The following is a 25342-nucleotide window of genomic DNA, read 5'->3' on the forward strand; positions in this document are numbered from 1 at the left end:
TGTGCGATTTCTTTCTCCCTAGCACCCCAACCTACCACCACTGAACAATTCCTGTCTCACTCCTCTTTCTCTCTGTACCTGGCTGGCCTATTGCTGGAGCCCACAACAGCTCAAGCTTTCAATCTGACCAGTTGCTGGGTGGGAAATGGATGAAAAATTCAAATGAGGCCCTGTCATTCCCTATATTTCCAGGTTTCTGAGCTCCTAAAAGTTGCCCCTCATGGTAAATATCAGGGCCCTTGTGTTTTAAGCAATATCTTTTATGGTTGTTGCATTTAATGTACCACTCCGGCACAATGCCATCTGAAAATAGGTTTTGTTTGATACGGCGACACACAAACAATTTGTCTCTCAATATATTGGTTATTATTTCAAATCTAATTTTATCATTAGTTACATTGCTGATATCAATGAGTCTGCAATTATTAGAACATTTGACAGAATCCAGGAATACAATAAAGATAAAAGCAAAATACTGCGGATGCTGGAAGTCTGAAATAAAAACAGAAAGTGCTGGGAAAACTCAGGAGATCTGGCAGCATCTGTGCAGAGAGAAACAGAGTTAACGTTTTGAGCCCATATAACTCTTCAGAGATAAAGAGTAGAAATATGATGGATTTTATACTATTTAAGAGGGGGTAGAGCAGGTGGAGCAAAATAGAAGGTCAAGGATAGGTGGGAGCTAAGGAGAAATTTGACAAAGATGTCATGGGCACAGGACAAAGGGAATGTTCATGGTAGTGTTAAAGACTAAAGAAGGTGCTGATAGTGGAAAAAAGGTAAGGTAGCAGAATGTGTTAATAGCAGAACAAGGTGAAAGCAAAACATAAGAACAAGTGACAGATGTCTCTGTTGGGGGGCCGGGGTGTGTGGTGGTGTTGGGGAAAGAAATAAAAAAAATTTAAAATGATAATTGGGTTAAAAAGGGTAAAGATAGAAGAGAATGTTCATGGTCCGAGTTGTTGAACTCAATGTTAAGTTCAGAAAGCTGTAAAGTGCCTATTTGGAAGATGAGGTGCTGTTCGTCCAGTTTGTATTGGGCTTCACTAGAACATTGCAGCAGGCCAAGGACAGACATGTGGGCATGAGAGCAAGATGATATGTTGAAATGGCATGCAACAGGAAGGTCTGGGTCATGCTCGCGGACTGAATGAGACAGGAATTGTTCCGCAAAGCGATTACCCAGTCTGCGTTTAATCTCCCCAGTGCAGAGAAGACTGCATTGGGAGCAGCGAATACAGTAGACTAAATTGAAGGAGGTGCAGGTTAAGCACCGCTTCATCCGAAAGGAGTGTTTGGGGCCTTGGTAGGTGAGGAGGGGGGAGGTAAAGAGGCAGGTGTTGCACCTTCTGTGGTTGCATGGGAAGGTGCTGTAGGAAGGGGATGATGAGTTGGGGGTGATGGAGGAGTGGACCTGGGTGTCATAGAGGGAATGGTTCCTACAGAATGCTGGGGGATGAAGGGAAAATGTGTTTGGTGGTGGCATCATGCTGGAGTTGGTGGAAAAGGTGGAGGATGATCCTTTGAATGTAGGGGCTGATGGGATGAAAAGTGAGGACAAGGGGGACCCTATCATGGTTCTGGGAGGGAGAGGAAGGTGTGAGGGCAGAGGTGCGGGACATAGACCCTGTCAACCACAATGGGAGGATCCCTTGGTTATGGAAAAAGGAAGACATGTCAAGGGCGTTGTTTTGGAAGGTAGCATCAACAGTACAAATGCGACGGAAGCTGAGGAACTGGGAAAATGGGATGGAGCCCTTACAGGAAATAGGGTGTGAGGAGCTGTAGTTGAGGTAGCTGTGAGAGTTGATGGGCTTGTAATGAACATTGGTAGATAGTCAGTCGCCAGACATGGAAACAGAGAGGTCAAGGAAGGGAGGGGAAGTGTCAGAGATGGGCCATGTGAAGGTGATGGAGGGGTGGAAATTGGAAGCAAAATCGATAAATCTTTCCAGGTTCAGACAAGAGCATGAAGGAGCACTGAAACAGTCATTGATGTAACCAAAAAAGTGTCATGGGAGGGTGCCTGAGTAGGACTGGAACAAGGATAGAATATAGATTTCTGCCAACATTTGACCAAATGCAATAAGATCATAAGAACATAAGAAATAGAAGCAGGAGTAAGCCATTCAGCCTATCAAACCTGCTGCACCACTCAACAAAATCATGACTGATTTTTTGTGGCCTTAGCTGCACTTTCCGACCTGCCCCCAATAAGCTTTGACTTCCTTGTAGATCAAAAATCTGCCGAACTCAGCCTTGAATATATTCAATGATCCAGCCTGTACTGCTCTCTTAGGAAGAGAATTCCAAACACAAGCGACCTACTGAGAGAAGAAATTCCTCCCCATCACCATCTTAAATGGGGGACCTCTTATTTTTAAACTGTACCCCCTAGTTCTAGATTCCCCCATGAGGGGAAACATCCTCTCAGCATTTACTCTGTCAAGCTAGCTAAGAACCTTATGTTTCACTAAGGTCACCTCTCATTCTCGTAAACCTCAGTGAGTATAGGCCCAACTGCTCAACCTTTCCTAATAAGACAACCCTTTCATCTCCAGAATTAGCTCAGTTAACCTTCTCTGAATTGATTACAATTGCATATCCCTCCTTAAGTAAGGAGACTAAAACTGTACACAGTACTCCAGGTCTGGTTTCACCAAGGCCCTGTATAGCTGTAGCAAGACTTCCCTACTTTTATACTCCATCTCCCTTGCAACAAAGGGCAACATTCAATTTGCCTTCCAAATTACTTACTGCACCTGCATGCTAATTTGTGTGCTTCATGAACAAGGTCACCCAGATCCCTCTGTACTGCAGCATGCTGTAATCTCTCTCCATTTAAATAATATTCTGCTTTGCTATTTTTCCTGCCAAAGTGGACAAGTTCACATCCCCCTTAGTAATGAAGCAGTAAACTTATATTACTGAATTTGCAGCTAAAGATTATGCAGACCCTTGTATGCATTGCACTAATTATTCATGTGCCTGTTTGTGGTTAGAATAATTTGATGAAGCTGAAAGACCCATACATGTACTGGATACCAAGTTCATCATGATTATTCGACATGTTGGATTAAGTTCATTTAATTTGACAAGAAAGAATCTATCAGTAGAAAATGAGATATGGTATTATTCATTGAGTACACTTTTTGGGAGAGATTGTATCAAGAAGGTTAGTTCGATGTGGAGTAACACAATGACTGTTAGTTCTGCAATGTCTTTCCTGGAACAGGTCTCCACTCCAGTTCTAAAATCTGATGTCCAAGCATGTGCTCTTCAGTGCATTGACTTTGGTCCAATGAGCACCTTGTTCCACCTCTGTTTTACTATTAATAGCAGAGTTTACTGCTACTCAATCCCTACTCTTTGGAGCTTCCGGAGCTCCTGCATCCTCCTACTTCTTTCTTCACTTCTCAAAGTCTCCTTAACCCAGCCTTTCTCCCAATTTTACAAATGCTTGTTGTCTACGTCTCCTCGGTGCCACCTTGGTGCACTTCCTATGTTAAAGGGTGCTATATAAATGCAAGTTGTGATCATTAAAAGTTGGGAGACCTTTTTGAATGCCATTCTCAACTGGTGCTTGTACTTGGTGTGCCTTGAGTATATGAATACTGTCAGCTTTATTGTGATCATCTGGCGAAAGAGAGAAAAAAACTGTTTCCTTCCCTACATAACTCAAGTGTTCCTCTTGGTGGACTCATACATGAGCGGCATGTGAAGATATCTGCAAGTTGTATTGTCCTGACCATTGAGTGGGGAGGACACATTTCTTACAGAGAAAGGGAAAAAAGAAATTGTGTAAACTTACTTAACAGCTTGTAATTTTATAATTAAGTTTCAATTACAGAACATCTATTGATTGTGTACTGAGATAAATAGAGATGAAGGAGGCCATTCAGCCAATTTATCTCATCGTTCTATGTTAATTTATTTTAACAGATCAATTTAGCTATCAAAAATGAAACGCTGAAATCTGTTTTATGAGGTGTACGTAGATAGCAAAACATTATATTTCTGTTTGTTTTATAAGAATAAAAATTATCAATGAGGTAAAATTTAGATACTGAAGTTAAGCAACATCTCATTTATTTGGTGTTAGCCTGTGCCCCATTGTCCTTTTAAGAGCAACAGTCCTCAAAATTTGTAATCAATTTGTATTATTTAATTAGAATCTTGTAATGGGTTTTAAACCCTGCAGCAGAGCAGCAAACAGTACAATCTTACTCAAACACTTAAGACACTTCAGCCTGAGCCTTGATTATCATTAAAAGTGTTCTGTTTTAATCAAGGCCTGGCTGAAATCCAATTGAAGTCTGTTGCCTGGAATGAATAAAGACATCAGACAAGTTAGCATCTCATTATAAACCCAGCTCACTGGAATCATCCCCCCATACTGGATCATCCGGATGTGTCAGTGTGATTATATAACATGCACCTAGCGAGCTGCACTTCACTCGGGACTTTGAGGTTTGTTTGCCTACCTTGCTTTGGGCAGCACTCACGGTAATCAGCGCCAGGCTTCGCAGGCAGCACCACATCATTTTTAGGGGGGCTCACAAGCAGGTCTCTAACTACCAGACGAGCCATAAGGCAGGGGCGGCTTTTCAATGGTTGCAGGGGTAGGGTTTGCTTGGGGAAGGGGAAGAAGTGGCCTCAGGCAAGGGAAGAGACTACAGGGTGAGGCCTGTACTGGGGAAGGGGGGTATCCCAGGGTGTGTGTGGGGACACACACTGTGCAAGTGGCCTCAAGATGGTTGAGGGTTAAGAAGACTGTCTCCAGAGGAGATGAGGCCAGATGGTGATGTGAGGGTATGTGTGAGAGAGTGAGTGGTGATGTCCCTTGAGCTGGCAGTGAGTGAGATGCCAGTGAATGTGTGAGTTTAGAGTGATAAGATGGTAGCCTAACCCTGGTGGTACAGATGAGATCATTCATCCATTTTCTGCACTGGTTGGCAGAACTCTTCTGTGCAGCATTGGCACCGCCTTGTCCACCGCCTCCCAAGCTGGAGTGGTGCAACTGATGGGCTTCATGCGGCTAGAGTAGGGGTAGCAGACATTGCAGTGGGCCTCCATGGTGTCTAGAAGGCGTCCCAGGGATGCATCACTGAATCGGGGGGCTGCACGCTTCTTGGCTTTTGAGGCCATGTCTTCACCGGTGCCCTCCTGAGCTGCAAGCATTGAGAAGTGTGCACGTGGCTGCAGTTTAAATATGGCGTCCTGCATGAGGAAGCGGCAAGGTAACGATGTGGCGGGCAAATCAGATGCCGCCTGCCTGCCAGCAAGGCAGTGTGTTTCCTGTAGCTGTGTAATAATGAGGCGGGAATGGGATGATATGGTGCAAAAACCCACCATTGCGGCCAGTGGGTTAAACGATTTCTTTCCTGCCCGCTACTGCACTTTCTGTAAATCTGGGACGATTCTGCCCTCAGAGTCATGCTTGTTTCATGAAACTGATTCCTTCCCAGCTTGACTCTATATTTTTTCTCCATGTCCAGTCTCTTCCCACCTACATCTGCGAATCTTCCAATACCCTTTCCAATTTCCTTTCACTAACTGGCTCCTTTTAGCTATGGACATTCAATCCCTCTATATCCCAACCAGGACAGCCTGAGGGTCCTTCAGTTCTCCCTTGAATAATGGCACAACCAATCCATCACCATATGCCTCCATCTGCTGACCTTGTTCTTACACTAAACAATCTCTCCTCTAAATCCACTCACTTCCTCAAAATAAAAGAAGTTGTAAAGGAACCTCTATGGCTCTTAGATATTCCTGTCGTTTTGTGCACATTGTGGACAATCTTTGTTCTAGTCCTACTCAGACCTTCTCCCCCACCTCTTTTTTCAGTACATTGATCACTGTATCAGTGTGTTTTCCTGCTCGTGCCCTGGACTGGAAACTTTCACCAACTTTTTTTTATTCCAATTTCCACCCTTCCCTCACTTTCACATGGTACCTCTCCGACTCTTCCCTTCCCTTCCTCAAATTCCCTAACTCCGCTTCTGGGAATAGGTTGTTAGGTTGTTGACCAATGTCCGCCATGTATGCCTGCTGACTATCACAGCTACTTTGACAACATTTTCTTCCACCCTGCTTCCTGTAAGGACTCTATTTCATTCTCCAGGTTTCCCCTTCTACATTGGATCTGTTCTGACAATGCTACCTTCCATACCAGTACTCCCGATATGTTGTTTTTCTCAGCCAGGATTCCCCTCCACTGTTGACAGTGCTCGCAAACTTGTCCATTCCACTTCCCACATTTCTGCTCTCACCTCTTCTCCTCACTGCTAAGACCACAGTTGGGCTCCCTTTTTCCTCAACTTCCACCTCACCAGCTTCTGTATTCAATGGATAATCCTCCACCATTACCTCCATCTCAAGTGTGACACCAACAATAAACACACCTTCCTCTCCCCTCCCCTTTCAGCATTCCAAAGGAGCTATTCCCTCTGCGACATCCTAGTCTACTTCTCAATCACCCTACCCAATACCATCTCCTCTTCCCAAGGCACCTTCAACTGTCAGTGCAGGAGATGCAACTGCCGCTCTTTTCCCTCCTCGTTTCTCACCATCCAAACAACCCTTCCAAGTGAAACAGCAAGTTGCTCGTGATTCTTTCTGTTTAGCATAATATACTCATTGCTCAAAATTTGGTCTCCTCTACTTTTGGAGGATTAGACACAGATTGGGCGATTTGCAGACCACCTCTGTTCAGTTCGCAAGAGTGAACCTGAGCTTCCAGTTGCCTGTCATTTGATTCTCAGCCCCATTCCAACTTTGACCTCTCTGTCCTCAGCTTCCTACTCTATTCCAGTGAAGCTAGGTGGAAGCTCGAATGACTGAACCTCATCTTTCAATTAGGGAGTTCAGAGCTCAACATTGAGTTCAACAATTGCAGATTATAACCACTGCTCTTATTTGTTTTGGAAGCATTGGCAATGATTTAGTTATTCCCACTTACACCTCCTCTAGACCCATTTTTTTATTTCTTTACTTCTCCTATTACCATCCCCTTTGGCCTTGCACCATCACCCCTTTTGTCAATTGATCTCATCTTCTCTATCATAAACCTCCCCAATTCTTTCCTCCCCGCCCCCTTTTTCCTGCCCCTGACTGTGGGTGTCGCTGGCAAGGCCAGCATTTATTGGCTATTCATAATTACCCTTGAGAAGGTGGTGGTGAGCTGCCTTCTTGAACTGCTGCAGCCGAAGTGACGTAGGTACATCCACTGTGCTGTTAGGAAGATTACTTACTTACTGTACCAACTTAAAGCCTGTTACAGCTCTAATTTTTCCCTGTTCTGACATAAGCTCATTGACCTGAAATGCTAACTTTATTTTTCTCTCCACAGATGCCACCAGAATTGCTGAGTATTTCCAGCATTTTCTGATTATATTTCAGATTTTCAGCTCTGCAGTATTTTGTTTTCGTATTCTTAATCATCTGATTATTCTCTAAGAATTAGCTTTGATTTTCCATATCCACCATTAAATTGATTAGATGACTAAACACTGTGCACCTTAAATCTTTGCATATGGTACATCCCTTACAGTGTTCAAAAATGTTTCAACTCTTCAATTCAGATGAATAATTTTTCCTAGATTCTACAGGTAGGCTCTGAGAAGAGCTGATTACAAAGATTACCCTCACTTAGGAACAGATCCACTGTGTGCTCCCAATTCAAAAAACAAAGAACATTTTTAAGCTTCATGGTTGACAGAATTTAAGCTTACCGGCATAGACAGCAATGCCAAACTTCAAGTTGCTTATTTCTCTGAACGTCTTGTAAAACATTTTGGATATGGAATTTTGCAGTCTTGACCCAAGTGTGACGCTGTTGTCACAAATGTCTGATAGAAGTCTTTATATCAAGGATATGTTGTGACTGTTTAGGACATGGGAAAACTATCCTTACAAGTGAGACCAATTGAATAACTCATTACCAATAAATTACAGTCAACCTCATCTGATACACTTGGTGCCTTTACTCACCATGAGCAGAGGTATCATTATGCTCAATAATCTTCACTGACCCATTGATTATGTGTTCAGATAGGCTTGCCATTCTCAGCCTAACTGGAAAATGTACAATTTCATTTTATTCTTTCATAGCAAAGCATTTTTAACATCAATAATTGCTTTACTTGCTTTTAAATTACAACAGCTTTTCCAATCTCTCAATGAATAACCGTTCCTTTAGTTCTAACAACACTCTACTCTCACTTGCCATTCAGCATTTTAAGTTAATGTTGCTTCTGTGCTGTAAAATACGCTTTTCTTTTTCCTTTGAATCAGATTCTGAATTATTTCTCTTGTCCGGAAGATTATCTGCTCTGTCTCTCCTTTTGTTCCTGGTACTTTCTTTTTCATCCACACTTTGTGTCGTCTTTTAACTTGGGCTGTGTGGTGCAGTGTCAAACCTGGTAGGATGTGGTTTTATGCCCATGGCTTCTGATGTGATGAGTTTCTGACTTTAGCTATGCTGTTAGAGAGAGAGGCAGGGTCCACCCGGTGTGAAGGGAAATCAGTGAAAATCACATCAGTCTTTTCTCTCACTCCCCAGCGACTAGCTTAATAACAACAGTCTGGATTTTCCCATAGGTATTGGTTGGAAAAGATTAATGCCAGCATTAAAATAATTCTACTTGGAAAAGCTGATGTTTTCTTCTCCAAGGGTTAGGAGTAGGCTGCTTGAAAAAAACACTCATGTCTGATTGAACACTAAGTCTATATTTATGCTGCTGTGGAATTTAAATAGATCATTGTTAAATTATAAAGAGGTACTGCTATCATGAAACATTGTTTGGGGATGAAGAAAACTACATGCGACTTCAAACCTTCTAACTCAGCCTTAATTCTAAATATCTTAATTATACACCATTTTAATGATGTTGTTCTTTGAAATATTTTGTATGAAAAATATTAAATGGAGGATTCTAAAACAGACCAAGCATTTCTGGCAAATTTGGTTATGTCTTGTTCACTCTGTCAGTCACCCCTCACTCCCTCCACAGTCGTTGACGCAGAAGGAAATTACCTGGAGACTGTCTGGCGCCAAGAACAATAGGACTTGATGGTTTCTGTCAATGCCCACTTCTGACTCTGCTAATGGAACTAATAGACCCTTCAGCAAAGCAACAAGCCCCACCTTTTCTCCCAGGGAGTAAGTTACAGCACTTCAGTCAGGAGTTCTTGATGCAGGCAAGAATTCCTAATTGGTTGGGGAACCCCACATGGAGCACAAAATCTGGCTCTACGCTGGGTAAGTGGTACTGAGGTCACGACTCCTGCATTCCAAAGTTAAGAGTCAGAAAGCTACAGGCCACTGTGGAGGTCAAGCTGAACCCAGGCAGAGTGCCTCAAAGAAAGAGCTTGGTTACCGTTGGCACAAATATAATATTTTATATTTTATATTCAGCAATGTAGCCTTAATTGGCCCGCCCGCATAAAATGGTGGCGCGCCCCCCCAACCGGGGATGCCGATTGGCAACCTGCTCCTGCACATCACCCCCTGATGGGGTGGGGGGGAAACGTTGGCCTCTGTGTGTGTCTTAATTGGATTAAAGCCAGCTAGTCTGGGTGCATTGATGTATAGTAGTTTTGAGGTGTTAATTAGATAAAAATAAGGACATTAAAAGGTTAAGTGTAAATTTGGATTTGTTGAATAAGCCATTCAAAAGAATGGGGAAAATCTTGCACCTAGCTGGGAGACGCCAAGCAATGTGTTTATATTACTAATTAAATTGGTGGAATGAATGGATAATTGTTAGGAGAGGTAAAATTAAAAAACCTAGTAATGCAATGGAAAATTTACATTCAAAGGGGAAGCTAGGTAAAAGAGAAAGGAGTTTGTGTGTATAAGTCAGAAGTTTTTAAGATCTAACCAGCCTGCAAGCCCTACAACTACGTCTGCAAAGGAACCAAATTGCAAGGGACCTCATTTTGAATTTGTAAGGTCAAATGTGCTTTGCCAGATGTCTGTTTAAAGTCCATGGGTTATTGATGCCTTTGGTGAAGATTTACCTGGGAGTGATTAATTTGAGGATTTGTTTAAGAGTTATTATGGTGGTAATTTGTAGACATGTGTATGTGTTTAATTTGCTGTTAAATTAATAAATGTTTACTTTAGTTTTATATAAAAACCCTTTGAGGCTTGGTGGATTTATTCCTGAATTCAGAGCTCCAACATACCAATTGAAAAGCTGTTCTGAAGAAGAGTCATATGAACTTGAAATGTTTCTCTCCACAGATGCTGTCAGAGCTGCTGAGTTTTTCCAGCAATTTTTGTTTCTGTACCAATTGAAAATATAGGTTATGATAGTTATTCAAGTTTCCCTCTGGGATTTAAACAAATCAGCCTTTACCCACTGCAGTTGTCATAACAAGGGGGTCCAGACGTCAGGGGGAGGTCTGATGTCGAGGGGGGGTCCGGGGATTGGGGGGTGGGGGGGGCTCTGGGGTCAGGGGGCGGAGTCTGCAGGTTGGTGGGGAGATCGAGGTTGCGGAAGGGGTCTGAGGTCAGGTGGGTCCAAGGGGGTTCCGGGATCCGTGATTGGGGTGTGGGTCCGAGGTGGGAGTGGTCTGGATGTCAGAGGGTCTGAGATTGGGTGATTCGGCACATCAGGTGGGGGTGGACCGGAAGTCGGGTGGGGCGATGGTACTGAGGTCGGGGGGTGGGGTCCGAGGCTGGGGAGGGGGTCTGAGGTCAGGAGGGTCAAGGATCCGAGATCGGGTGGGCAGAGTCTGAGGTCAGGGTTGTCCGGAGGCCAGAGTTGGTACTCCAAGGTTGAGGCAGTCTGGGGGCCGGAGGGTCCGAGATCGGGGGATCGGTGGGGTGGGGGGTCCAGAGGTCGGGTGGGGCAGAGATTGGGGGGTTCAGAGGTCGGGTGGGGAGGTGGGGTGGAGGTCGGGAGTCCTTAGGGTGGGTGGGGGATCCGGAGGTCAGGGGGACCTGGAGGTGATGAGGTTCGGGGTTCAATGTCGGGGGGTTGGGTCGGAATCCGAGGTTGGGGGTGGGGGTGGTGATCCATTGTCGGGGTGGGGGGGTTGCTGAAGTCGGTGGGGAGGTTGGGTTATTGGGGGTTGGGGGGATGGGGGAGTCCCGTGGGTTGAGGAGGCGGGGGTGTGGGGGAGTCACGTGGGGTCAGTCTGGATCTTTACAATAGCTACCCAGAAGTTAGAAAAGGTTTTAATAATTCTAACTTTTTCTGGGTAACTATTGATATAATCCCAGTGGAACCATTCGAAGTTTGCAATTTAAATCACATTTTTAGATGGTTCCCAGCGCAGCGCAATTGTCCAGAGGAAATAAGCACTTCCGGACAATTGCTGTGCAAACCCTTACCTGTGAACTTCCCAGAGGGATTCCCCAGCGCATCTTTGGGGTACTGGGGAGCGCGGAAGTTATGGGCCAATGCGTTTATTTTCTATTGGTATAAGCAATTAAAACACATGTACCCCCTTTCCACTGTTTCTGTAAAATATTTAGCTAACACTGGTGTACTAGCTTGGCTCAGTTGATATCACTCTTGCCTTTAGATCAAAAGCTTGTGGGTTCAAGCTCTACATCAGAACTTCAGTGTCTCAACAGGGTTAATATTCTAGGACAGCGCAGTGGTATTCTTGTATTGACAAAACTGCTGTTCTTCAAATGAGATGTTAAACTGAGGGCATGTCACTGTTCACGTGAATGCTAACTATCTCAAGGCACTTCTTGAAGTAGTAGACATTACTCTAAAGTGTCCTAACCAACATTCCTGCTTCAGAAACAAATTAACTGACCATTCGTCTTGTTGCTATTTATGAGATGGGGTATTAATTTGGCGGCATTCTTGTCCTTAAAAACTTTTTTTTTGAAGCTCGGTGATATATGAAATTAAACTATTGTAGTAACAGTCATATTGTTCTCAACGGTCCAAATTATTAAACATTTGCTACGTTAATTATTATCCTTGTATATCTGCATATTATTTTAAGGGGAGAATTGATACTTCTGTTGTTTGAATTCCATCTGAACAACTACATTCAAAGTTGGGTACCAAACCTCAGGAAAGATTTATTGACCTTGCAAGGGGTATGGCATCGTTTCAATAGAATGATACAGGGTCTTAAAGGAATAAACTATGAAGGCAAGTTGCATAAGATTGTGTTGTAATCCCTTACATTTTGAAGATGGAACAGTGATCTAATCAAGGTATTTAAAATGATTAGGGATTTAATGGGGTTGATAAAGAGAAATGATTTCCTGCAATTGGTAAATCCAGAATAGGACTGCATTGTAGTAAAAATTTCGCTGTACCAATTGGAAGTGAAATTAGCAAGCACCTTTCCACATATAAGGTAAAGGAAATCTGCAAATTTCTCCCCAAAAAGGATTTCTGTGCTGGATCAGATGTGGTTTTCAAGACTGATATCAATAGATCATTGTTGTACAAAAGCATCAAGGGATGTGAAATGAAAGCAGGTAAGTGCAGAGCAGCCATGATTGAATTGAATGGTAGAACAGACTCGAGGGGCAGAATAGTTATTTCCTGTTCCTACATTTCTACACCAAATTAACCAAAACAATAAGAATGAGAATGTAATGATTCTCCTTTTTGTGTTTTGCAGGGGAGGTAACATTAGATGAACTATGTGGAGAGTCACATCTTTCCAGCCGTGGTATGTGCGAGCTGCCCTGTCCGACTGACTGTGTTCTAAATGAATGGTCGGAGTGGTCAGTTTGTTCACGCTCATGTTCTAGCAAAATTGCAGAGGGCAGGCAAAGCAGAACCAGATCCATTATAGCATTAGCTGGAGAAGGTAAGAATGTCTCTGTTCAGAACATTAGCAACTTTCCAAGAGTGCCTCTCACTGTGAATAGAATCAAATTATAATTGTGACATTAAAGGTTCATTGTTGCCCATCTGTAGAGGATAGTTACATCAAAAACTGTGGTATTACCTTAAAAATCACCCGAGCTGCTTTTATTGATAGTAGCCAATAAGAAAGTGGTTGTGACTACAGTTCTATTTATGAAGCATTTGCAGGCAATTTAAAATAGGAAGGATCTATCTGTAGATAATACTGTTTAAATAAGCTCTTCATATCATTAAAAGAATTTAGACAGATTCATGGCCTGAATTTTTTTGTCTTGGGCTGGGGAAACGTGAATCAGGGCCCTTTATAGCTTCCGAAATCTGAGCACATCGTCGAACCACATTCTCGCCATATTTTTGTCTCCGAGAGATATGGCTGTGGAGGGCTCACGTTTTGAGAGCTGCAATGCAGTGCTGGAGGAATGCAGGTGGCGAGGCAAGTTGGTTGGAAGGCTGTTTCAGTTCTCGGGGACAGCAGCCCAGCTCCCAACATTGTTCTTATGCCCCTGAACCTCACTCCTCATCCCACACCCACCCCCATTCCCCCTCTATGCTCCCTTATATCCTCCATATTACCCCAAGTCCCCTCCATTATCCTTCATATACTGCATTCTCCCTCCATGCTCCCTCCATGCCCCCTCAGATCCCCCATATCAACCCCTGCCCCCTCATACCCCTCCATTTCCCTGTACTAATCTAGTATCCACTATGGTCAGGGTGTGTCTGAAATGGACATTATAAAAAAACTTCAAAACCTAATAGAGCTGCCATTCAAAGAGGCTTCATACTGAAAAAAAAATCCATTCATAAAAGCCATTCAAAAATTGTAAATCACCTCAAGTGGTCAACCTGTTGTAAAAACAAACACACATACACCTACCATAGTGAAGACACATAATCCTTTAATAACCTCTTAAAACTATTAATCAAAATGTGAACATGGCTCCTTGCTGAGATAAGTGGTTCTAGAGCTTTTGAAACTCAACCAGGCTTTCATAATTGGCTCACCTGTAATAACAAACCCTGGGAAATCTAAACAATGGAGTCTATTGAAACTGAAAAAAGTAGACATCCTCTTTTAAAGCTGCAGATTGTGTTTCATTTCCATTTCAAAGCAGATTGCCTCTCAATCAATGGAATGGAGCAGGTGTTAGATTTTTTCTTAATGTTTAACAGCAGGGCAAATTTTTACAAAGCTAAAGATCTCCTGATATTCAGATCACAGTCCAAAACATGACACAGGTTTTCCCAGTACATTTTTTCCACAGTTTTGAATACATTATGGCACTTTCTCCAATGGGAAAGTTACTCCAATGCATCCCAACACTAACAATGCTGGTCAATACAATGGTCAATTTAGTTTCTCAGGGCAGAGTCCTGTGATGAATCACTGCAGTTAAAACTCATCTATATTATAATACAGCATCTAATAGTGATGTTTGACATTGTTGAAACATTTAATATTTACCTGTCAGAAGCTTCTCGACTCCTTAGAAACCTTCACTTAGTGGTCACACACTCCAATGAAGCTGCTTTTGTTTTTAGTGCTTACAAAACCTGCACCAGCACATGAAAATAGCAGGGGAGAGGAAGTTCAAATTTTCTATAGGGTTGGCAATGGCGGCCCTGACCTCAGGAGAGGTGCATACGGGTCATAACCCTCAAAAAGGCCTAAAAATAGTGCCGAGTCAGGAAGTAAGTGGAGGTCCATTTTTGCAGTCAAAAACCTCAAGATTTCTGATTTGCTAACTCCATATTCTGCCTCCATAGGGAGAAACAATATGACCCAGAGTCTTTCACCATTTTCTGTAGTGTATATGAACTGCATTTTTATTTTCAGGAGTTTATTGTACATTGGAAATACCTGAATACAATACTTCCTTAATAATGAATAACATTGCCTGGTATAAGCTCTCTTTTTAAAATTTTTTTGCCAATTAAAATCTGATACCTACGGTCTGAGGAACACGAAAATTATGGTTAATTGTGTGGAACAGTGAGCATCACTATATTTAACATTGAACATTTGAATATAGAAAATCAACATGTGACAAGCCACAGAATCACAGAATGGTTACCCCATAGAAAAAGACTATTTGGCCCGTCATGTCTGTGCTGGCTCTCCGAAGGAGCAATTTACCTAGTGCCGCCCCCTGGCTTTCTTTCTGTAGCCCTTCACATTCTTCCATTTCAGATAATAATTCAATTCCCTTTTAAATGCTTCGATTGAACCTGCCTCCTCCACACCGTCAGGCAGTGAGTTCCAGATCATAACCACTTGTTGAGTGAAAAGGTTTTCCCTCATGCTTCTATTGATTCTTTTGCCAATTATCTTAAGTTTGTGCCCTCTTGTTTTCAATCTTACCACTAATGGAAGCCGTTAACCCCCATCTACTCTGTCCAGACCGGTCATGATTTTATACACCTCTATCAAATCTCCTCTCAACCTTCTTTTCCCCAAGGAAAACAATCCCAACTTCTCCAGTCTATCTACGCATTTGAAGTTCCTTATCCCTGGAACTATTTTTGTAATTTTTTCTGTACTGTCTCTGATGCCTTCATATCTTTCCTAATGTGTCATGCTGAGAATGTGACATACTCCTTAAATTTCTATGCTGTTCCTCAGAAGAATTTCAAAGTGCTTTTTGGAAGAAAACACAAGACTCAAATTGCAGCAGTAAGCTAAAATCTGGCCATTGCATATTATTTAAGTTCCATGTCAATCATCTATATACAAACACATATTTCATGTATTAATATTTATCATTGATTACACATGTTACCATAGAAATATTATCAATCGACAGTTATATAACTGTTTGTCCATTTCCCCTTGCTTTCTGTTTGAATGTTCTGAACTGAAGGTCATTTTTATTCATACAGCAGAATATGGCTTCAGCTACTATTTTACTTAAAATCTATTTTATTCAGTGTTTCTAGTTCATCAATAACCTGTGTCCCTACACCCTGCAACTATAAAATAAGATGAACAGTTAGGTTGGAACAAATTGCAACCAAGGGCCTCAGCTAAAATTATAAACCATCAGAACAAACATCATGTGAACCTGCAATTCTGTCACAGCTCATAGCTCTTTCTAACTCGGCTGTTGGTTGATATAGTGGTTAGGCTATTTTTGTACTTGCAAGTAATTACAATACTGTAACATCTGGTAAGGCTCTGAAGCCTGCCATTGTTTGCAATTATCTGCAGTGTCAGTCCTTTGAAGACAACAGTAGTTCTTATGTTACCTGATTGGATAAGGGTTATATGATTTAAATAGAACAGGGTACAATTATGTCACAGGACAAGAAGGGGCAATAATACAGAAAAAGGTGTTAGTACATTAATGGAAAATGACAGACTGAATTATAATGAATATAGAGTCTTATGAATTCAGCCCACACATTAAGGATTTTGGATTTAAGTGTTTGCTTGGCTGCAGAATCCTGTGCAATAATTCAGTATAAATGAATGTCTGGAAGTGATGGTGCATGTATTGGGTTTGGAAATCAAATCTTTTATGGTTGAGAAGAATAATTTGTACAGAAAACAATATTCCTAGTCATTTCACCCTAAGATTCAAATTGCATAATGATAAATGAGAGAAGTGACAAAATTAATCTTGGTCTCCAGCAATGGCTCAGCTGGCTAAGGCGATGAGTCACTGAGCCATACTGACCACAAGAGCACAATGCTCTATTCCCAAACTGCGGCATTAGTTGATCTCGGTCACGTTGATGGTATAGATATACAATTTCTTTGTACAGTTTTTGTCTCCTCATTTAAGAAGGGGCACAATTGCATGAGGAGCAGTTCAGAGAAAGTTCACTCAACTGATTCCTGGGATAAAGGTGTTATATTATGAGGAAAGGTTGGACAGGTTAGGCCTGTATCCAATGGAGTTTAGAAGATTGAACGGTGATCTTATTGAATCATATAAGATCCTGAGGGGACTTGATGGGTGGATGCTGAGTGGATGTTTTCCCTTGTGGGAAAGACTAGAACTAGGGCACAAAGTTTAAAAATATTTTTAAGTGTCTCATCGGCTTAACTAGCTGAGCCATTGCTGGAGACCAAGTTTAATTTTGTTACTTCTATTGTTTATCATTATGCAATTTGAATATTAGGCTGAAATGACTAGAAATTTTTTTATTCTGTTTGAATTATTTTTCACAGCAATAAAGGATTTTATTTTCATTACAGATGAGATGAGAAGAATTTTTTTTCTTTCATAGGGTCGTGAGTCTGTGGAACCCTCTTCTCCAGAGAGTGCTGGGGGCAGGGTCATTGAATAATTTTAAGGCTGAATTAGAAAGATTCTTGATTGATAAGGGAGTCAAAGGGAATAGGAAGCGAAGTGGAGTTGAGGCTATAATCAGATCAGCCATGATCTTATTAAATGGCGGAGCAGGCTTGAGGGGCTGAATGGCCTGCTCTTGCTCCTAATTCAAATGCTCATATGTAATAGGAGTGTCCGGATTCTTGGATTGAGGAAGAGAAAAATCCTCTGGTTTTTACTGGAAGCATGATGATATCTAACTGATGAAAGTGAATTGTGGGCAAAGGCAAATGTAGCTGTGCATGTTGGTTGGCTATCTTCTGTGGTAACCAGAATTGTCTCCTTAACTGTAGATTATGAACAGAAAGCATTTCTTGTAGGCTTTGAACATGCAAAAGGAAATTAAACTGAAACACGAGCACATGACCTTTCACACATGCAGGCCCCTTACTGAATTTGAACCATTGCAAATTAACATTCAGCTGGGCTGTCATTTTACATGGTTATATTTTCCCTTTGCCATTGTGAAAAGAATGTGACAGATCTTCTGTTGGCACCAACCATCATGTATCATCCATCACCCACAAAGATGCTGCTTTTTTCTCGAAGACAAAATACCAGCTGCTGCTTTCCCACTTGGTCCCACATATTCTTGTCAGAGAACAATTGTTCTGACTGCATGAGCAGTTTTCTTATAGTGAGGCACGCTAATCCAATCAGTCTTTTGCGTGTGAGGGTGGTGTTATCATGCTATCCTAGCAGGCTGCTTAGCACAAAATGATGTTTTCAAAAACAGCTAGCAAGAATTCCTTTCAGTATCAATATTGTTTTTTTAAAGATTTTTTTTGTGCTTGATTATTCATCAAAATGAAGGACAATGATAGTTGGGATGAAGCATTTTCTAGCAGCAATGAGTTCCAGAGTCATTTCTGAATCTAAGTCATACCCATTGAGGCCAATAGAGGACATTGTACTATTTGAAACCCTTTAAGTTATTTCACTAGCCTGAAAAACTCACAATTTACAAACAGTACAGGGACAAATGTATGTCAATGATTTTTTTTGCTGTTTTTCAAGATAAGGGATGTCCGTCATTGTTTGAAAATGGAACTTTCACTTTGGCACCGTACAACCACCTGCATCAAATTTTCTCAGCTCAGGAATAATATGGTTAAATGGCCAGAAAAATTCTCCTTTTCCTTTGCTCAAACGGTGCTTAAACTCCCTAACCTCATTAAAATGCTGCTGTTCACTAGTGTGCATTATTCTTTTTAAAAAAACTAACCATATTGTAGCCAATTCTGTGAGGCAGCTGTCTTGGTACCAATTTTCACCATATGGCACAGTGTTGTGCTGAGTAACCCTGCCAACTTAAGGTCAAGTGCATTATTTGTAATAACAGCAATGTAGCTTGTCCAGGGAACTACGTCATATCTTTTTATGTTTTATATCAGTCATATTTTCACTGCTGTTAACAACTGAAAATGGAAGTAATGCCAGTATAATAAAAATCGTCAACAAGAGAAGGACAAATTTTTCACCTTAATTGAATGAATTTGTGTTTTTTTTAAAATCTGGAACATGTGCAGACCGTTCTTAGGACTTTAGGATAAGCTGCAATCTGTTAATGGATTATTAAACAAAACAGTTGCTGGGCTACTAAATAAACACTTGTATTCTGTTAATGAACAATTGAACCACACATATACAATTTTATTAATGGGATATTATAAATTTGCTAAGGAGTTATCATTCTACACATTCACAACATATTAGTCTACTTAACTGAAATTAGATCATTGAAAGTGGCAGGATGGGTCGAGAGAGCAGTTACTAAAGCAGGTGGTATCCTGGGCTTTATCAATAATGGCATGGAGTACAAGAGCAAGGAGGTTATGCTGAGCTTATATAAGACACTAGTTACACCTCTGCTGGAGTATTGTGTACAGTTCTGGGCAACACACTATAGGAAGGATGTGAACGCATTGAAGAGAGTGCGGAAGAGGTTTACAAGAATGGTTCCAGGGATGAGAAACTTCAGTTATGAAGATAGATTGGAGAAATTGGGACTGTTCTCCTTGGAGATGAGAAGGCTCTAAGAAGAGATTTGATAGAGGTGTTCAAAATCATGAGAGTGCTGGATAGAGTAGATAGGGAGAAACTGTTCCCACTCGTAAAAGGATCGCGAATGAGAGGGCACGGATTTAAAGTGATTTACAAAAGAAGCAAATACGAGGAAAATCTTTTTCACTCAGCGAGTTGTTCGAGTCTGGAATGCACTGCCTGGAAGTGTGGCAGAGGCAGGTTCAATCAAGGCATTCCAGAGGGCATTAGATGATTATCTGAATAGAAACAATGTGCAAGGGAAAAGGCACTAAGTCATAGTGCTCATTTGGAGAGCCAGTGCAGACATGATGGGCTGAATGGCCTCCTCCTGTGTCATAACATTTCTGTGATTCTGTGATTCCATGTATAAAAGGAAGAAAGAAAACATGGTAGTAACTATTAATTACTAAGAAATTGGCAAGAATGCAAGTACAAAAAATGTTTATAAATTCTGTGCTCTTGAAATTAAAAAAAGAATGATACCCTGTGTCCTAGGTGGAAAGCAATGTCCTAGTAGCCGAGCTTTGCAAGAATGGCGATCTTGTAATGAGCATAGCTGCATGGTGTTCTATTGGGATACATCACCTTGGGGTCCTTGTACTGAAGATACGTTAGTGATGCCCCTCAATGCTACAATCAGTTGGAACGGTGAGGCCACCTGTTCTGTGGGCATGCAGACTCGACAGGTCCATTGCATGAAAAGCAAATTTGGACATGTTACTCCCAAAAGGTATTAGTACTTCCTTTTATCAGGGTAAGAATTTAGATAAATTATTAATAATAAAAAAAATTCTTGCTTGGCCTTGTCTGTTTAGATTCACTCTGTGCAATATAGTAACGTGTAAGTTATTAAGTTTGTTGTTTGTGAAGGTTGTTGCTGCTCCACTACAATGTTTTCATAATACGTACTCATCCTTTTCCTATAAGGCAAGACCCCAAGTTAGAAACCTGAATCTAGCTTGATCTTGTGTGAATGCTTTTGCTTCTGTACACACTGACCAACCCATTTTGCTCCACTCTTTTTCAGAACGGAAAGGCCTGTGGGCTGAAATAAATTGTTCCTCAAACCTCATCATCATAATTCGGATGCTCTGACACAGCTCGGGTTTAACAAATGTCACTCATTCCCTTCTGACTCCACAAAAAAGAAAATTTAGCAAAGTTCTGGAGCCATTTTTTGAGTGGCCTCCATCGGTTCCTTCAAGAACCACTGGTTAGCAGTTGAAGATGCTGAAAGACTATTCAGAGCTTGCAATGTTAAACATCTAAACAAATTTAGGAGCCCAGATCATAAATGGGCACAGGAGCCTCAGCTCAATATTGAAATGAGGCCTGCATTCATTTCAGGCTGTTGCCAGGGCCACCCAAAGAAATGTCCCAACAGATTGGGCCAAGGCCTCTGCGCTGTTGAATAGGTTATTGTAAAACAGGCATAGAAATGGCTCCCAAAGACCTACTTTAAGGCTTCTGTACATTAAATAATAGTACAATGGGTGAATATGCTTTTTTTTTTGATGGAAAAAGCAGGAATTTGCAGCTCGGGGTCTTCATTAGGTAAGTTCCTAATGTCGGTTGAGAAGATGGTTGGAAGGGTGAAAATATAAGGTGCTTTAACATGGAGAAGAAAAGAAAATCAGAAAAGCGAGTCAACCTATGCTGTCTTTAGGCCCTGTTAAAAGTAGCTTTTACAGAGACGATGGAAAAAATTTTCCCATCCCTCCCACAGCAGGTTTTGAGGTGGGCAGGAGCAGAGAATCCAGTGGGAGCCAAAAAGTCGCAAACCCATCGCCATAAAAACAGTTTGCAACTCTCCCAATGGCAGGTTATCCCACCAACTAGTGGCCTGAACGCCATCAGTATTCATTGACATCTCATGAATGCTAATTAAAACAGCTGCTCGCCGGAATCTCCTCACGCCTTCCAATTTTATGTCGCGCCAGCGGGAAATTAGGTTGACCTCAAACCCGTTTGAAAATGAGTGGTGTGCACAAGTTGGGACTAGCCTTTAGGGCCTTGCTCAGCTCAGGGACACCTGATGAGAGGAAGATGATGGAGGCCGACAGCTACTGGCCCCTGGAGGAACATGTGCACCGCATGGCGGGTGGAGCCTCATCCACATGGCTCCTCCGCGAAGCAGCTTTCGGAAGGTGGGAGGTCTCCATGTTGCAGCTTCGACTTCACTGAGGCTTTGGACTTTCAGGGACTGTGCTGGGACTTCAGCCCATCTTCCAGGAACTTCAGCATGGGGAGTGGGAGCCTCGAACTGCGGGATGGGAGGCACCAGGAGGCACTGATGGACAGCGAAGGGGGTGTTGACTCGCAAAGCCTTTGAAAGGACGCTGAAAGAAAATAGTAGATTACGTGCAGTTAAAGTGAATATATTTGCAGATGTTCAATTGGTGACAATTATTGCCTTCGCCCATGCAACAAGCTGTGATAAAATGTTTTTTTTTCATTTTTCTAGGCCTTCAGCTCCTTCTAGGTGCTACCCTGGTATCTGCAGCAGGGGTGAAGGCAGCCTGCGGAGGTGTTTGCTCTCTTGCCTTTGAAGACTTTGGTGGTCATCCTCTTTGAGGGCTTCAAACACCACTGCTTGATGTTCCCCTGCCTCTTGCTGGCTGTCCACCATGAGTTGGAAGGCTGCTTCCATAGTCTTATCAACTGACTTGGACTGAGTGGGTGATTGTTCTCCAGCAGCCCTCTGAGTGCCGGAGACCTGGTCTGTCCTTGCCTCTGACTGCTGCAGTGTTCTCCAGCAAGTGAGCCTAAACCTCACCTCGGGATGTACCCCACTGTGGTGTGCGTCTATGCACTGCTGGAGGGTGCGGGTGAGCACTGTGATGGTTCTTCATCATCTTCCTCCTCGGGCATGGTCTGAGGGCTAGAAGTCCTGGTGGTGATTCTTGTAGGCCTCAATCTGCAGGTGCTTATTAAAGAGAGAATGAAGTTTTAGTTGATGAGCATGAGGAATAGAAGACTGCATGTCACTCACTGTGATTGTCAGGATGTGATGAACTGGTGGAAGAGTGATCCGTCCTGGATTTCTGAGACAATCCGATCTCCCCTTCCCCACAGGAGTGATCCTTGTCCTCCCCAGTGATCTGGGCTGCAGCTTCCTCAGACTCAGTGAGGCCAAAGATGTCGGCCGTGCCCCCCCTCCACTATCTTGGAACATTCCCGCCTGTTGTGGGCTAGCTTGGCCTGGATGCGGACACAAGAAAAGCATGTGATGAGAAGGGATGGAGCATAGGTTAGCAAAAAATCATACCCCCTCTGAGAGGTGAGCCCTCCCCAACAGGTATGAGGATGGAGAGCGTGCAGCATGATAGATGGGGTGGCAGTGATGTAAAAGGTTCCTTTAGTCAATAAGTGCTGATGTGTGCCTCCTGGTAATGGTTGTGTGAGATCCCTGAAGAGAGTAGCCATTTGAGCACATGATGCCATGATGAGAGTTTGATATCAGAGGGAGTTGAAGGATGACTTACCCTGGCAGAGTGGATGAGATCATTCATCCTCTTCCAGCACTGGATCTCGCCAGGGTGTGGCTGGCAGCTGCACTGACCTCCTTGGCAATGGCCTTCCAAGTCCAAGGCGTCTGGTGTGCTTCCTGGAACCGTACCTGGGATAGGTCACATCCCTATGCACCCACACTCCTCTGATCAAGGCCTGTAGGGCATCATGTCTGAAGCGAATGCAGCCCCCTTGTTGTGCGTGGAAGACACCTGTAACGGGCTCCTCGAGACAGGTGGGCTGCAGAAGGCAAGATGTATGTGTTTAATTGGCATTTATATATGGCGCCTGGACCTTCAGCTCCACCAGCTGATGGCGGGGCAGATGAATCAGCTCCTGACCTGCCAGGTCATTCAGCCCAATACTCAACTGTGCATGATTAATGAGCTTCCAAGCTTGGAATTGGGTGCGAGTTCCCATCAATCTGAGCAGCGAGGTGAGTGCTGCCAAAACCACCCGCCTCTGCACTTAGTCTCATAAATGGAAAATTCCACCCAATGGAACAGGCTATTTATTTACCCTGATCAAGAAGAAGTGCACAGCATGAGATAATGTGAAGAATGGGAGAGAAAGAAAAACATTATGGCCAGGATTTTCTCTTTGGCATGCGGGGGCGGGCCCCGCACGCCGATGCATCAAATGATGCGCAGTGACGTCGGGCGTACATCCCGACATCACCATGCGGCATTCCGATCTTCCATTCAGTGGGCACCGGAGTTGGCTGCACGCCCGCCGAACTGTCAAAGGCCTATTAAGGTCATTAATCAACCAATTAAACACATTGTCAGGGCCGCCCGCCCAACCTTAAGGTTCGCGGGCAGGCGAAGACCCCAGGCGGCCTTCGCATTTTTCATGAAACCTCATCCACGGGCGGGAGGAGGTTTCATGAAGCGTTTATTAATTAAATTTAAATTTTCATGAAAATTCATAAACATGTTCCAGCTCATGTAACACTGTCACATGAGGGGATATGTCTGAATATTTTTCTACTTTCTATTTTTCAAAGTTTCATTTTGATCTTGATCTCCCTGAGGCACGGGGCTGCCTCAGGGAGATTTCTGCACAGGTCCCGACTCTGCCTCCTCCCCCCGCCCGCTCAGGTAGCGCTGAGCGCTACCGGGTGCGCGTCTCGCTGGGTGGGCCTTAATTGGCTTGCCCACATAAAATGGCGGCGTGCAGTCGATCATGAGCGGCGATCGGCTCCGCGCTCGCTCCCGACCGCCCTGCCCGACGGAGAGAAAATTCTCCCCTTTAGCCATCTAAAATAAATTGGCCCAGAGAAGAGCTACACTGAGAACTGAAAGAATGCTCTCTTGTCTCATTCATTCTTTCCTTTCGACTTTCACTATTTTTCTTTGTCACTGCAAGTTGCTAATTTTCTGAAATGCAGTCCCTGCTTATAGATACTTTCTCTGTATTCTACTGCTCTTCAATTTCCTCTGGTTGCCTTCCTACACTGTTGCTGCTCATCTACCATAGATGCTGAAATGCATCATCATCATGACAGCCTTCTTATAAAAACGCCAAATGCTTCCTTTTATGGTATCCAATGAAGGCTAATGTATGTTAGAGAAACAGCACCTCATCTTTCAATTAGGCACTTTACAGCCTTCCAAACTCAACGCTGAGTTCAACAATTTCAGATCATAACCACTGCTCCTACTTTTTTGACAGCAGTTGTTGGTCATAAATCTGCTATTCCCATTTACACCTCCTCCAGATTGATCTTTTGTTCTTTACTTCTCCCATTACCATCCCTTTTTGCCTTGCAGCATTGTCCTTTTTGTAATTTAATGCCTCCTTCCTTGTACTCTATTACAGATATTATTCTTGCCTTCCCTTACCCCTTTCCCTGACTCTGTGCTTGTTTACATCTCTAACTTTTTCCAGTGCTGATGAAAGGTCATTGGTCTGAAATGTGAACTTCTCCTCTCCACAGATGCTACCAGATCTGCTCTGCATTTTCAGATTTCCAGCATCCACAGCATTTTGCTTTTGTTGACATGAGCCATTTTTTTTAAGTGCACATTTGAACCAAACTAATAGAAACTGATTGAATAAATTCAGTGATATTTGCCAATTAATAAAACAGGTAAAATTCACTTTTCATGTCAAGGATGTTCTGAAAGATAAGTGCAATGTATTTTAACTTCTGTGACATATAAACAGAAGCAGCTTCTTTAACGTGTAAAGAGAAGAAACAAAGATCAGCACAATGACAGGCTAATAATGACACATCAGCACTAATGGACAACACATTAAAATGTCATAGCCAATCTTTTAATCATGCTGATGAGTTTTCCATATGCAGACATCAGGAATAATAATTACAATGTACAATGCTAATGAGGTACCGAGGTTCAACTTTCAGATCCCTGTCATTATTTTCTAATAAAGAGAACATATTATTGCTTATAAATGCAGCTGAATGTTGTCAAGACTTTCTGCTCAATTATATTTATTTTAAATAGTTGATGTCAATAATGAACAAAGCTGGTTTAAGTCTGACTTCTGAGTGAGGACAACATTTAGCTGAAAGTCCAAAAAGGAAGGACTACAATGAGAATAAATTTCTATTAGAAAACT

The 25342-nt window shown here is 42.5% G+C and overlaps 1 protein-coding gene across 1 annotated transcript in view; it reads left to right on the forward strand.

Moving 5' to 3' along the window:
* thsd7ba (thrombospondin, type I, domain containing 7Ba) overlaps nt 1–25342 on the forward strand; it is a 976108-nt gene that overhangs the window by 491397 nt on the left and 459369 nt on the right. The window contains exons 8-9 of the mRNA XM_078552479.1: nt 12613–12804; nt 19742–19976. Coding sequence (XP_078408605.1) covers nt 12613–12804; nt 19742–19976 — 427 coding nt within the window. The remainder of the gene's footprint in view (nt 1–12612; nt 12805–19741; nt 19977–25342) is intronic.

This window comes from Cetorhinus maximus, chromosome 11, assembly GCF_964194155.1.
Source record: "Cetorhinus maximus chromosome 11, sCetMax3.hap1.1, whole genome shotgun sequence".
NCBI lineage: Eukaryota > Metazoa > Chordata > Chondrichthyes > Lamniformes > Cetorhinidae > Cetorhinus > Cetorhinus maximus.